Consider the following 14,659-nt stretch of genomic DNA (forward strand, 5'->3'; position numbering starts at 1 on the left):
GGAGAGCGGCCGGACGGTAAAGGTGAAAGATTCTCCAGAGAAGAGGCCTGTATTTTCTACGATAAGCACATTCTTTTCTTTCAAGAGTCTTTCTAGGTTCAATCGTCACCACCCTAAAGAAGTTAGGCAAGGTCAAAATGAAGTTAAGCTAACTTTATCCTTTCTCAAAAGCTGAGTCTCCTGCCCATGCGGTACCAATGGTTTTCCCCACTCACCATCAACTGATTGATCATTTAAGACTTTAAGACAGAATTATTGCAGGGGAGCTTTTTAGGATACTCAGCCCACAACCCTAAGTGCCTCAGGCCATCCTGCACACAGAATAGCCTAGTCTGTATCCCTTATACATTACAGAAGGTTAATATTTCGGCTACTTTGCAGTTGAGAAGTTAACAGGCATATACATAATTAGCTTCTGGGGGCTTGAGTTATTTCTTAATTTCTCTTATTTCGAAAAACATGTCACCTCTTTGGATGTTGCTGCTCACTGAGAAATCAAGACAGGGAAACCAGGCAGAGAAAAACAAATGGCACTAACATTCCAGGCCAGACCGAATCAGGAAGGGTGAAGCAGTGCCCATGTGAATGCCTCCTGAGAGTTCCTGGTTCAAAGGAAGGTGGAAAGGAGAGAATGGTGGGAAGCAGAAATCACTCCAGTGCTACAGGGACATTTCCTACAGAGAAGGAAAAAGAACCTCCAGCCAGCGGGAGAATGTTGGATTGAAAGAGAGCTTTTAATATGTTCAATTTTATTACATGGGGAACCATCTCCTCATATCCCTGAACCCTGGTTTTTATCTGCAGAGATTGTGAACACCTAGTTTCTATTCAGTCTAGTGCTTCTTTTTCTAGGTCACTTCTTCTTTTTTTTTTTTTTTTTTTGTGCTAGGCAGGCCTCACACTGTTGTGGCCTCTCCCGTTGTGGAGCGCAGGCTCCGGACGCGCAGGCTCAGCGGCCATGGCTCACGGGCCCAGCCGCTCTGCAGCATGTGGGATCTTCCCGGACCGGGGCACGAACCCGTGTCCCCTGCATCGGCAGGCGGATTCTCAACCACTGCACCACCAGGGAAGCCCTAGGTCACTTCTGGATGTGGTACTGCATTTATAGAACACTTTCTACTCCCTGTTGATCTTGTAACCTCTGCTGCATTCAATAACTTTATCAGAAAAATAGTATTTCCCACCTTTGAAATCCAAACCACCACACAAATAGAACTAGAGTTTGCATGCGGAATGAATATTTTATTACTAGATTATAAAAATAAAATACAAAATAATTTTAAAACAGAACTTAAACACTGTACAAAGCTTTAATATGATACAAATGGGAAAATTAAATAAATAATTACACTTTTATGTACAGATGGCCTATACAAAAGCACTCCATGTTTCTGCCAATACTCTATGTCCTTGGTTGCCTGAGCAAAAATGCATGAAGAGGGCTGCTTGGAAGGGAAAGGGATACAATACCTTTGGAGGTATTTCAAAGAGCAATTCTCATCACTCTGATTTCATGCAGAGAAGAAAGGGAGAAAACTATGAAATTGTTAAATTACTCTAACTTATTGGTCTTGCTCGACAAGAGAGAATTCTTCTGGTTTGTGGGTCCATCTGATTTAAGAGCTGCCAATAGTTCAGAACTTTCAAGAGTTATATCTAATTCAAAGCTAGGTGTTTCCCAACTCCCTCTTTTTTCCTAAAAGCTGTGAACTTGTAAGTAAATGGCCCAGTGAAATTCAGCACTTGGTTATTTTAGGAAAGGAGCCAGAAGGGGGGTGACCAGGAACTGTGCATGAGAAATAAGGGAGCTCAAGCCTGGGTCATCTGTTATTTTCTTTACTCAGTTCATCCAATCCAATTTCAGAGCCCCAAGAGGCACAGTGTTACATTTCCTTTAGCTTCCTATCTTTGTATCTCTGAATGATTTTTACCTTAGTGAACTAATTTACTTAACTGGTGAATAGTTTAAAAAGAAAAAAAATCCCAAGGGCTTCCCCTTCCCTGGGTTGATTCCTAAAATAAATCACATTCAAGCTCTGGTAGGTTTGCTTATCCCTTGTGGATGAGAGAAGAACACCCAGACAGACCCCAGGTATGGTGAAGTGCCGTGCATGAATTTTTAAGGATTTAAACTGTATATTTTAAGAGGGAAAAAAAACAACATATGGCAAGGGTAGTCTATATAAAAATTTGGTCTACCTAGTGTTTTTAACAGGGTGAGTGAACACTTATGTATACAATATGAAACAATATTAAACTACTGAAAAGAGAGATAAAATTTCCTATTGTTAGTGTGTAAAATTATATCATCAGCAAATTCTATAGTCACATGGGCTCAAAGGTCTGCCTCACTGAATCCTATTCTCTAGGTCAAGGAACCCAGAACCCCTGGCCCAGGGTATCTGAGAGATATGTCACTATCATCAGTGATACATACTGTGCCCATTATCTGTCACTTCAATTGAAGAGGCAGATCTTGTTAAAGTTTCACAGGGCAATGAAGAAAAAGGCTTCACATCCTTTACATGTCTCCTTAAGACCAAGGATCCAGCAAAATCTAAGGAAATATTCAAATCATTACTGAGTAAAGGTTTTGGCTTGGCTACTCAGTGTCTTGAGATTGTGTATCACATCAAGCAATTTTCCAAACTTGCTTAAGGGGAGTAAACATCAAGCTTATGTTTTAAAAGTTGGAGCAGGTTTTCACAACTGAATTAGAAAGTGTACTGATGGGTCAAGACTTTAATATCATCACTTCATGTCCAGCCAGGGAATTTGATATGTGCAGCATCCAATTCCCCTTTAAATGAATAAGGGGATCCTCGTCCCATGTCTGGAGTTACCTAAGAACTATAGGAATTCCCCATTTATCTCCTGCAGTTCTCCCTAGCAATGCTGGCAACAGATTCTGCAGGCTCCTGAGTCTAACTGGCTTAAATCTCGTATTTCCAGAGGGACAGCCAAACTCTTGAGAATATCCAATGATATGTTTCTACACTACTCCCACATCCTTGAAGTATATACCAAAGTTCTATTGGATGAGGACAGGGAAGTGGGATGTCCTGGGTTTTCAATGTACTACATCTTTCCATATGGTCTGAGGACTGGAACTGCCTCTGGTTCCCTTCTCTAAGTTAAGGTCTAAATATGCACCTGTGATTTCTGAACTTGGGTAAATACTGACATGTGAAGACTACTATAGTGGTTACATGCCTTAATCCATGCCATAATACTTTTTATATTAGAACACAGATAAATAACTATTCTGCAAATAAACTGTCTACAGAACCAAACTCAAGAAAACTAAACAATACTGTTCTCACCAACCCTCAGTGATACAGATGCTGAAATATCTCTCCCTTTAGGCAAAGTCCCAACACATCTGTGATAAATACATATAAACAGAAATGGGCAGATTTTAAAACAGTGAACGCAAATAACTTAATTCCAAAACACATGAACATGACAGAAGAAATGGTTCCCTAACATATGCCATGTTTTGATAGATATCAAGGAATGAAAAGTTTTAAAATGTGAAAATTTTGATCTTCAAGACTAAATCTAGACTTATCTACAAATAAATGTATTTTCAAATAGCCAGAGTAAGATGCATTTTTTCCCCTAAGACACTAAATTCTGAATTCTGGATCCTGTTTCTCCTATCACCAATTCCTAATGTTAGATTAAGAATGTAGTTCCTAGAACAAAGAATCCTCTGCTCTTGAGGGAAAATGCATAATGTTTTTAATTCAAAGCTACTGGATATAGAAAAACTAGTTATCATTTTAACTGTCTGTGTCTGGGTTTATGAAACATGCACCAACACTTTTCCTTGTCAATTGAATATAACCATACAAACATTCACATGAAAATCTGTGGCCTGGAAGGAATCTCTGATGATTACAGAAGAACTTCAAATTCCCATAGTGGCTGAGAACGAAAGAGATACTGCACCCTAGTCTGCTGGATTAGTAAGCAGATGGGATTTGTTTAGTATTTAAAGCAAACAATATAGAGTGGATAATGACAACACTGGGTCGCAATTACCATTTTGCCACTAATTTAGGACTTAACTTGTTAACTCAAGAAAACCCCCCCAAAACAAAAAAGCATTCACTCCACAACATGCAACTTAAAAAACAGTAAATGTAACTATGCCACTGTCAGCAAGGCCAGCTTGCACACCAAGTTGAGAATAAGAGTGCCTACTTAAGACTTAACATTCGAAAATGTTTATAATCTGTGTTTTAAAGTTAAATTTGATATGACCCAATTTTCATTCTTCATTCACTACACATTAAAGTTAAATGCCTTTAAGCTGTGCAAAAGACTGCTATGTGGAATTTTAATATTTCAAACAATCTACACCCTGGAGATTTGGCAGCATAATTGAGGAATAATGCTACCTAAAGGGACTGAACTGTCGCTAGTTCCATCTTCTGCTCCACCCAAGTAATTCCAAAGACTAGACAAGGGAGGGTAAGGGCAAGTGTGACTAGGCAACTAGCCATTTTGTTGTGAAAGGAGAAACTAGGAGGCACCTGGTTTTCAAAAGATAATTTTAACTTCTGCCCCATACTACTCTTAATATAGTTTGGCTTGACTTTAATTGATGGCCATGTCCCTCACCTTAGGTAGAATAAACAAACTGGTTTAAAATCAGTTGGATGATCTATGTTTGTCACTGAAATCTGAAATATGCCATCACTAAAAAAGTGAAAAATTAAAAGAACTAACTAACAACAACAAAACCCAACTCATTTTCTGTATCATACTCTAAAATAAAACAAAAACAAAAATCCTTGTGCCAAAAGTGCTTTGCTCAGGGCTGCCAACATCTCTTTTTAGCCCAAGACATCTAAAATCTAAAAGCACAAACTGCTTTTAAAAACCGTAGAGTAAAATCTCTATACAAGATAGTCCTCTTAAGTGGATCTATTGATACATGAGATTAATCTGTCATCTTTTGAAAGTATCAGAGCAGAAATATCTTTGGTTAACTCTTTTCTCTACATGCAAAATACAATATTCTTACACAACAAGGCTGTTTCTCTCTGGATCTTGAGTTTGTCAGTGCCATTTAGAAAAGGGGGGCAACACAGTGGAAAAACTGGAAGAAAAATGGAAGGAACCAAAAAAGACAGGAAACATTCAGTTGCCATCACTGTCAGTTTTGACTTCTAGCAGAGAAATGCCAATAAGAAATAAAATAACACACATACTACAGTTTGCAGCCTCATCAGCTTTTCAAATAGTTACCATGAGCACATTTCTGATTAGAGGGCTCAGGATTTAAAGCTGGCTACTTTTAGCACAATTTAGCTAATACAACAGGAAAAAGATAATTTCTTAATTGTAGATTACTTCCCACCGCCCACCTCCCCAAGTGAGGTGAAAAGAGGAAAGCAGAATGGTAATTTTTAAGAGATTTTTTAAAAAATCAATTTATGTCAGACCCATGATTATCATCCCAGTTTATCCACTCTAACCATTAGGACAGAATTAGGTAATTAACATGACAAATCTTTGAACCAGTATTACAAGCATGTCCTAGTAATTTTTTCCCCTATTAAAATCTTTTAAAAATGAAAATTAAATAACCTATTTTGGCTTGTTAAAGACTGCCAACCTTTGCATTATTCACAAGGAAGGCAAAAAAAATGTTGTCACATGCCAAGAACGTATTTTCAGAAAATGAAGATAGACAAGGCCCAAGTGTACACGAGGCACACAATAAAAAGTAATTTCACCATCTGTGATCTTGAAATTACAAATGGAGAATGAGAAAGAATGAGTTTATATAAGCATGTTTCTCTATATATTTATAAATATTTATATAATTTACCATGAAGACATGCAAGTAGTGTTATAGCAACTATTATACAATTAAATACAGAAGGATTGGTCTTCCAATATTACAGTTGCTTTAGTTAAACAGCAAATATGTCTTATCTATTGCATTCCTCTGTAGTCTTGAAACCGGAGAGAAATTAAGATTCCACACTATGCTATATTTCTTATGGGAGACCGTATATGCCTCAATAGTGTTTTGAGGTTTTGTTTTTTGTTTTTTGTTTTTTTTCAAAAAGCTCAACACAGATAAAGAGAACAAGATAAGTTCAGTGCAGCTTCAGGGCAGCTTTGATGCAGCATTAGAATATGTTCACTTGGTGAATATCTTTCTTTTTTTCTGTTTTCCAATTCAACCATATTAGGTTTGGCAGCAAACACAAGGTCAAAGAGAAAGCACAGATGTTTGCTAGAAGGCAAATTTCAACAGCAAGCTGACCAATTTACCTGACCTTAATAAGGTCTTTAGAACACAAAAACTCTGAGTATAAAAGAGCTCATTTTAAATATCTAGTATAATTTAACTCTGACTGATTCCTTTTAGCAGAAGAGTGAGATCAGAACAAATATGATCCTCCTTACAGCTTTATAAATTAAGATTACATGGAAATCAGGTCAAGAAGCCCAAATAGTCAAACTAAAGCACAGGTGAAGCAGGTAATAAAACCTTAAAAGATAAATATTGAGCCTAAATTTATTTCCTCAGATACTCATTCCTTATTGGCTAAATGTATAAAATACAAAGTTTGAGAATTTTAAGCCTCAACATACCTAATTTCTTCCTATTTTTCTTTCTAAAGCTCTAAAAGCATAAAGTCACTTTCCACAGCAATGTACTTCCCTGGTATTGTCTTGGAGGTTGACAGTAGAAATAGTTGGTACCTAGAAGATTTAAGGAAGCAAGGTCTACTCTGGTCAGTTTTCCTTCCACAAGGAGGAAACTAACGGGAAAGAGGATTCTTCTATCTTGAAGGGTATTACTCCACACTCTGTCCCTCTCCCTAAAGCACTGAAGCCTGCAAAGTAGTTCTATTTAGACTTTTCCTTCCTTCAACTAAGTTTCATCAGTTATTTTTCACAATAAAAATATACTAAGTAACTGTTGCTCCAAAGAGAAATATTAGGGCATTTAAAAAAGTAATTGGATTTGAAATTCTCAGCATGTGCTGCTAAAAGCACGTTAGAATGTATTGTTAAAATAAGAGAGATTGGATCAGGTGATAAACACTAACTTTTAAAAATGTGAAATCCAGGGAGGGTACTAGGAATGAGGCAAAGTAAAGGTGTGAACTCTCAATACACCAGATAAACACACAAGCCAAATGTATACGAGCACTGGCTCCCCAGCAACACACTTCTTACATACTCTAATATCGCAGCAATTCTGACTCTCCGAGGTTGGGAAGTTTGGAAAGCAAATATTAAAGTGAGAAGTTTCACTTTTGCTATATAATCTTTGAGTAGAGCCTTAAAAAAAGTAAGCTAAACCCCTTAAAATTCCAATCCACCCCCTACCTTCAACATTTTTGTTTTGAAGGCAGATAAGAAATGAGAGTTCATTTAGCCAGTTTCACCCCCTTGGATTTTGCTGGCTTGCCCCTTCCTATGCAAAGACATTGATTCCTGATCCGCTTGCTGCCTATCTTAGGTAATTTCTTATCATATATCTTCATATAAATATTTTATCATGTTACTGTCTTTTTCAAGACAAGATCAACACTGATTTTTTTAAATAGACAATACAGGGACATACATGTATCAGATTTAGGAGGAAGATCTCACACCTTTCACAGAGATGCAGCTCAGCTCCTATCTGCTGAGTTTACTGGCTGACTTACTCTTCCCTGGGGGGGCTTTAGTGCTGGCCGAGTGGTGGTGGAGGCTGCTGGATCCTTTCAGGCCATTCTTGCTGGGTTTGCAGTGCTCCTGTTGGCAGGACCTCCTGGAGGAGGAAGATCCTGAGTGGCTGGGAGGTGACTTGCTTCTCCCCAGATGCGGGGATGAACTCCTCTGGTCATGGTGGGGCCGTCCAGCCCTAGATGGTGAGGAACTGGACGTGCGAGGCAAGGAAGAGCTTCGAGGAGAGGCACTGGGACTCCTGCGAGGGACAACTGGACTCTTGGGTGGTGTTTTTGGATTGTGAGGGGATCCTGGACTCTTGCACTGAGTAGTGCTCCGGGGTTTCTGAGATCCATTTTGAAGAATTTGGGCCAGGCGGGAGAAAAGGTCTGAGTCGGAATTGCTACTCCCTAGGACTTTATATCTGCGGAGCCTGAAAAAAAAACAGAGAATAATTATTTTCATTTTAATTCACTTTAAGTGTGCCTAGAAAGTCACAATGTCCCAAATCATAATATGTATGATGTGAGTCAAAATCAGGAAACAGAGGATGCGGAGTTAACTCTTTTATATACCAGTTGTATAACCCTGGACAAATTATTTAACCTCTCCCAGCTTTGAAGGGGCATAGTATCTATCTCACAGGGTTACCGAGCAGTCAAGTGCAGTAAAGTACTTAATTGGATGTCTGCCATCCAGAAGCACTTACATGTTGTTAAGCCCCTTCCTCATATAGCATGTTTGCTCTTCCCATTTTTTTTTTTTTTTTTTTTTTTTTGCAGTACGCGGGCCTCTCACTGCTGTGGCCTCTCCCGTCGCGGAGCCGCACAAGCTCAGCGGCCATGGCTCACGGGCCCAGCCGCTCCGCGGCATATGGGATCTTCCCGGACCAGGGCACGAACCCGTGTCCCCTGCATCGGCAGGCGGACTCTCAACCACTGCACCACCAGGGAAGCCCTGCTCTTCCCATTTTAGAATTAACTTAATGAAATGTCTCTAGCATGTCAGCACATGAGGGAGAGTAAACAATTTTAAGGCTTCTAGGACAGGAATTCTATGTATACTTATGCAAACATTAAACTCCACAAGATAAGTCTTCAACAGTACTCACCAACAGCAGGAACTATAGATAAAAATATATTTCAACCTCATTTAATAATTTCCAAAAGAAAAGAGTAGTCACTGGTTTCTCTGGGCCTCAGTTTCTGCCCCTGACGATACCCTGAGATTCAGGAGAGCCGAATGCCTATCTTACTGGCAACCAAACCATCTAGAAAGCATTCATATGAATAGCAATGTCTCCTCTGCCCTAAATATCTTTCTGTCTTGGCCTAAAATCCATTCACTTTAAGAATTTCAACCTCAAACTGCTGACATGCCACTCCTTACAGAAGGAAATGGGAGAAGAACTTCCAAGTTGTACTGGCACCTGCAGGATGCAGGGGACATGTACAGCCACCATCACCATCATGGATCAGCAACAAGTTACTGATTTTTTCTCTGAATTTTCTCTCTTCTTCCTTCCCCACCATCTACTTATACTGACAAATGACATGAAACTCATTCTGGTTAAGCCTAACTTCATGGATCTTATTGTAAAAATTGAAGAATGGAATAAGATCATTCCTCTGTGCCAGGACCTATGTTGGAAAGTTGAGTTCCCATTGAATTCCCAGATGAGTTTCAGGCTGGTCAGCTCTGTAATATCTGGCACAATGCCACACATTTGGCTTTGTTATCAAGTTACCAAGTTCTACTTTGAGGGGACATGTAAAGTTCTAAATAGTAAATAGTAATTAAGATTTGTTTGTTACAGTCCAAAGCAGCTCAAGCCACAGATATACTATCTCTATTAAGCACAGATGCCAAGCAAAAGGGGGGATGGGTGAATATTGTCCATGGAATAAAATGTCTCAGCTAAATGACTGCTGTTTACTCATCACCATTTTTCCCAATGAAGTCTAGTTCCATGGTCATTTCAAATCCAGTGTTTAGTTACCTTTGAACCTGAAAGAAACCCTAGCGTGAGTCAAAACTAAGCTTAACTTTAGGTAAGGGTAGCAAGTCCTGCTGGGTAATGATACAGACAGAACCTCACTTTAGTATACTTCAGAAATCCTTATAACAGGTGGAGGCCTATTATCTAGAACAAGCTATAATTTTCAGGTAAATTTATTTTGATGTCCACTCTGTTTTTGTTAAAAGACTATCCTTTTGCTGCTTCTCCAAGGGTTTAGACCATTCTACTCTAAAAAGTGAGTAATGGCTCCAAGGAAAGCACTCTTAACTGGTTCATTACTTCCCAATATTTTCCCCTCTGCAAAATATAATCACTCCATGGTCAACTACACATAAGAATATTTCAATAAACAAGCATACCACACAATAAATATTAAGGCAATATCTTTATTATGTATGGTCCTGTATATCATCAGATGTAGGGAAACTCCCTAAAGGATTTTTGTGTTTGTTTAATTCATTATAATCAGATAAATAGAACTGTTACTAGGGTCCATTCATCATATTATAGACACAGTATCTTTCCCCAGAATTTGACATCATAATGACATCTGTTATAACGGGATTCTGACTGGACAAAACTAGAAAATTACTGAGTATCTAGTTAAAATGGACTGGGAAAGAGATATAACCTTTGTTCCATGCTAAAAAGCACTAAACAAAGCTCTAGACATATTCTACCTGATTTCCTCTTCCCAAAACCATGAGGCAAATGTTTTATCCATATTATAGATAAGGAAATTGAGGTTCACACTGCTAGAAAGTGGGAGAGCTAAGAATTAACCTGGATCAAACTGACCCTTTCAACTACACTATGCTATATGGCTTGGGAAAGGCAGGGAAGGAAGTAGATGATCAGAAGCAGGCAACAAAGAAATGAAACCAATGACATAATCAAGCAGACACAGAAATAATGCTACACACTTAACATAGGGAGAAGAGCACACAGCATTACCTGGCTTCTACTCCAGGCCTCATGGGTGGCTTTCCTGGTGGTGGCCGAGGCAAGAACTGAGAAGAAGTTGAGCTGTTGACTTGATCTGTGTTGACCCATGAAACTGGCCTTGGAATTTTGCTCTTTCTGGACTGGGAGATGATGGGTGTCAGAAAGCTGTCTTCGGCTGACCTGCTCAGGTGTGAGTCTATAGCCAGTCTTGAAAAGGGAGTGAAGACTTCCTCCTCAGAAAAAGGAGCAGGAATAGTGGATAATCTCTCCTCTAGCAATTTATCAGAGGCACTTGAGAGGTCCCCAAGGAAAGACTTGAGTTGCCTTTTTTCCACCAGAAGCTTGACTAGATCTGGCTGATAAGCTTTCTTTTGGAGGAGCTTCTCTTTTGCAGAGACTGGAGAGGATGATTCAAAAGTTGAATCTATCTCTTGTGCTAAAACAGGGATTCGGCTGTGTCTAGTTACAAAGGATGACCTAACCACATCCTTCCGGGATGGAGGACAATGTTCACCCTCTGAAACAGAATGAAATAGTTCTCCATTTCTAGGTGCAATTTTCTCTCTCTTACCCTCTTGGTGCAAAAAAGTAGAGAGGTCTCCTTGATGACTCAGCAAGTCTTCACCCTTGATGTCACCCTCCTTAGATATCTTACCTTTTTGCATTGCTGCCACCTGGCCTATCTGTCCTTCAACATGTCGGTCAATAACTCGTGGAGATACTGCTGAAGTTCCAACTGCCAAAAGCTTCACTATCTCGTGAGTTTTGTCTTGATTTGGCACCACACTAAAAGTCTGTGTCTTCGTCACATCGAGAGGTTCAGTAGTAGCTGAGTGATCCCTTTCCACCGTCACCAAGTCTCCTGGGAGAGGGGAGATCTCAATATAAGGCTGCCCTTTACTCAACTTCTCATCTTCATTATCTGACCCCACAAGCATGCTTTTCTCTTCCGCTTCCCTAGGGAGACCCTCAAATTCTCTCACAGCCAGTCTGTTATGGTCAGGAAGGTCTTTTGGTCCCAGGTCTTGGGAGCTGTCACACTCTCTAATGCTGGGTAACATGTCATGACCAATATGATCTATCTGAAGCCCGAAGTCTGTTCTGCTTCCTCCACTAGGAGGTTCGCGCTCTGTCACAACCAAGCCAGAGAAGCTCTCCCTTGGAGAGTAAAGTTCCACAGTGGGCTCCACGGGATGAAGGTCTTTCTTTTCTGGCTGGTGACCGTAATGAAAGCTACCTGAAGTCGACTGTGTAGATGCCACAGAACGTCTAGGAATTGTAACCTGGAGAGAGAAGAGAAAAAAAGTTAAATGCAATAATGTGGAATTATAAATGAATATGTATGAGTTGAGAGTTAACACCTCAAATTCTAATTTATAAGAAGATCGCAGATCCCAACCAGCTTTGCCCAACTCATACTTAAAATGAACAATTCTGAATTAAAATGCATGACACTCAAGCTCCACTACTCAGAAACTGTACAGAACAGTCTCCCTCTAGGTTCATCCCTGCCTTTTCTTTAGCTTGCTCTGTACTCTGGAAGACTGATTTCTACTGACTGCACTATCCAGGCTCCCTTGCCTTCTGATTTCTGGTTGTGTTTGCCCAATGGGCAGCACCAACAGAAAATCAGGGAGTTGGAGGCGAAAAAGATCTGGGTATTACTTCTCTCTGCTTCCTCCCAAGGGACTGCAGCTTTGGTGGTACATTCTACCACTCCTAGCCACAACTTCTGTCACATGGCCCTCTCTCCTATAGATACGACTCTTACCAGGTTCTGCTAACTGCCCCTCTTCCTTCTCTTTCATGACTCAGAATAGGAATACCTCCCTCTATTTCTGTTCCTGCTGGCGCTCTTAAACCCTACCCACACATCTGTAAAAAGCTCCTTTCATTAGATTTTCTCCAAGTCCCTGTGAGTGTGCCAGCTATTTCCTGCCAGAATCCAGATACAGGATCTTAGGGAAAAATTATTGGTAAATTATTGTAAGTTGAAAAACTCCAAATTTACATGCATTTGTTGTTTCCCATGAATTCTGTAAATCAATGTTATTAATATTTTCCTATAAGCAAACCCAAAGATGTTTACTAATGTTTTATATCTTAATTTTTTTAAGGTCAAACCTATTATAAATGAAATTCTACCATCCTTCCACAGAGGTCATTTCAATTCTATGTGAATAAGATTCAATGTTTAATAAGAATGTCCTTTCTTTAAGACACCTACAGGACTTCCCTGGTGGCACAGTGGTTAAGAATCCGCCTGCCAATGCAGGGAACACAGGTTCGATCCCTGGTCCAGGAAGATCCCACATGCCATGGAGCAACTAAGCCCAATGTGCCACAACTACTGAGCCCGCATGCCACAACTACTGAAGCCTGCGTGCTCTAGGGCCTGTGCTCCACAACAAGAGAAGCCACTGAAATGAGAAGTCTGCGCATCACAATGAAGAGTAGCCCCCACTCGCCGCCAACTAAAGAAAGCCTGTGCGCAGCAACAAAGACCCAATGCAGTGAAAAACAAATAAAATTAAGTTAAAAAAATACATTAAAGACACCTACATCTTCACATTTGTTAAGTGACATGTAAGGAGGCAGAAAATGTCAACCAGATAAACTGGTAAGGAAAAAATCCTTTTTGAGAAATTAAATAACTCGAAAATCATTTAATGAAGCCCATTACGCTCTAATAAAACTATGGAAATTGGTCTGAATTCGAAGCAAAAATGAATTTGGAGCTGTCATGGGAGATTTCACTTAGACCCCATCTCTAGTCCAATGACACCAAGAAACCCATTTGGTTCCAGAGTCAGATAAGTTGTTTTGATCTGTTTCTCTGTGTGTCAGGAATACAATTAGGTTTAAGAACACGCAAAGCTTACCCTAAGCCCAGCCCAGGGAGAAAACACCCGACTAATGTCCTGGAATAGCTCCTGAATGGAATCAGTGTACTAAGGCTCTGTCAGGTTAATCCAAGACAGGCTAGGTTCAGACATGAATTCTCACAATAAGCCCACACCTACAATGACCTTGGGGAAAAGGCAGTAAGTTCTACTGGTGCTGTCACCCTTCAGGAAGTCACCTCATACCTGTACCTCTCTTTCATTATACTAAATATAGGCAGATGGCAATTTTCTAGTATTTTTAAAAATGATATTGAAACTTAAAATTTATAGTTATTTACTCTTCAAAATTTACTTTTTAAGAACTGAGAGTGATGGGGATAAGAAAAGCAGTTATGAAATTATATTAAATACCAAATAACTAGGGAGATGACTATATTTACATTCAAAATAAACCAACAGTCATTTCATTATTATATGTAATTCCAAATACATCAGCCAAAATGAAATCAGCATTATTTACAAAAATAACACTCCACTGGTCTTCTGAGATTGAAGCTAGAGAATCAATGCACTTCTGAGCCTAACTCATCTGGATTCAGGATATAAATGTCTGTGTATGTATGATATGAAAAAAGAGATGATAATCTTGTATAAAGAAAAGATATATGAACCACTGGAGAGAAGAATTTATTTTCTTGAAAAGATTCTGAGCAATTATGAGAAACTGCATAAATTACTATAATATAATATTTATACAGCACTTTAATTTATAAAATATTCCTAAAATCATCTTTACTGATTCCATTTCATAGCTGCCCGGTATTTTAATTGAGTACTTTTATTAACACAAATTTCACAAATGAAGAAAAACACAGTCAAAAAAAGTTAGGGACAGGATTCTAGGATTTTGAAAGTCCCTCACAGCAAAGCCTACTTACTGACATGTACTACACACTCTCAAATGAAGTCTGGGAAACTGAGTCTGCAAAAATAATTTTAAAAATAAATAAAAACATTATCAAGATGAACAAAACCAAAGATCAATAGCTGCACACAGAGAAAAGAAAGCTAATTCTAAGTATAGCTGAAAACAGCTTCCTTAACATTAGACTATAAAGACACAAAAGCAATTCCCATACTTGGGACACTCTATAGACTG

At 39.2% G+C, this 14,659-nt stretch overlaps 1 protein-coding gene across 7 annotated transcripts in view; it reads right to left on the reverse strand.

Annotated features, from left to right (window-relative positions):
• Positions 1-1,216: 1,216 nt before the first annotated feature.
• Positions 1,217-14,659, reverse strand: part of TTBK2 (tau tubulin kinase 2) — a 166,633-nt gene continuing 153,190 nt past the window's right edge. For all 7 annotated transcript variants that reach the window (XM_067029086.1, XM_059059477.2, XM_067029089.1 and 4 more), the window contains 2 exons: positions 10,664-11,937; positions 1,217-8,122 (listed from right to left, as the gene is read on the reverse strand). In XM_067029086.1, coding sequence (XP_066885187.1) covers positions 7,660-8,122; positions 10,664-11,937 — 1,737 coding nt within the window. In that variant the 3' untranslated portion in view covers positions 1,217-7,659. The remainder of the gene's footprint in view (positions 8,123-10,663; positions 11,938-14,659) is intronic.

The sequence above is a fragment of the Kogia breviceps genome, chromosome 3 (assembly GCF_026419965.1).
Source record: "Kogia breviceps isolate mKogBre1 chromosome 3, mKogBre1 haplotype 1, whole genome shotgun sequence".
NCBI classification, from domain to species: Eukaryota; Metazoa; Chordata; class Mammalia; order Artiodactyla; family Physeteridae; genus Kogia; species Kogia breviceps.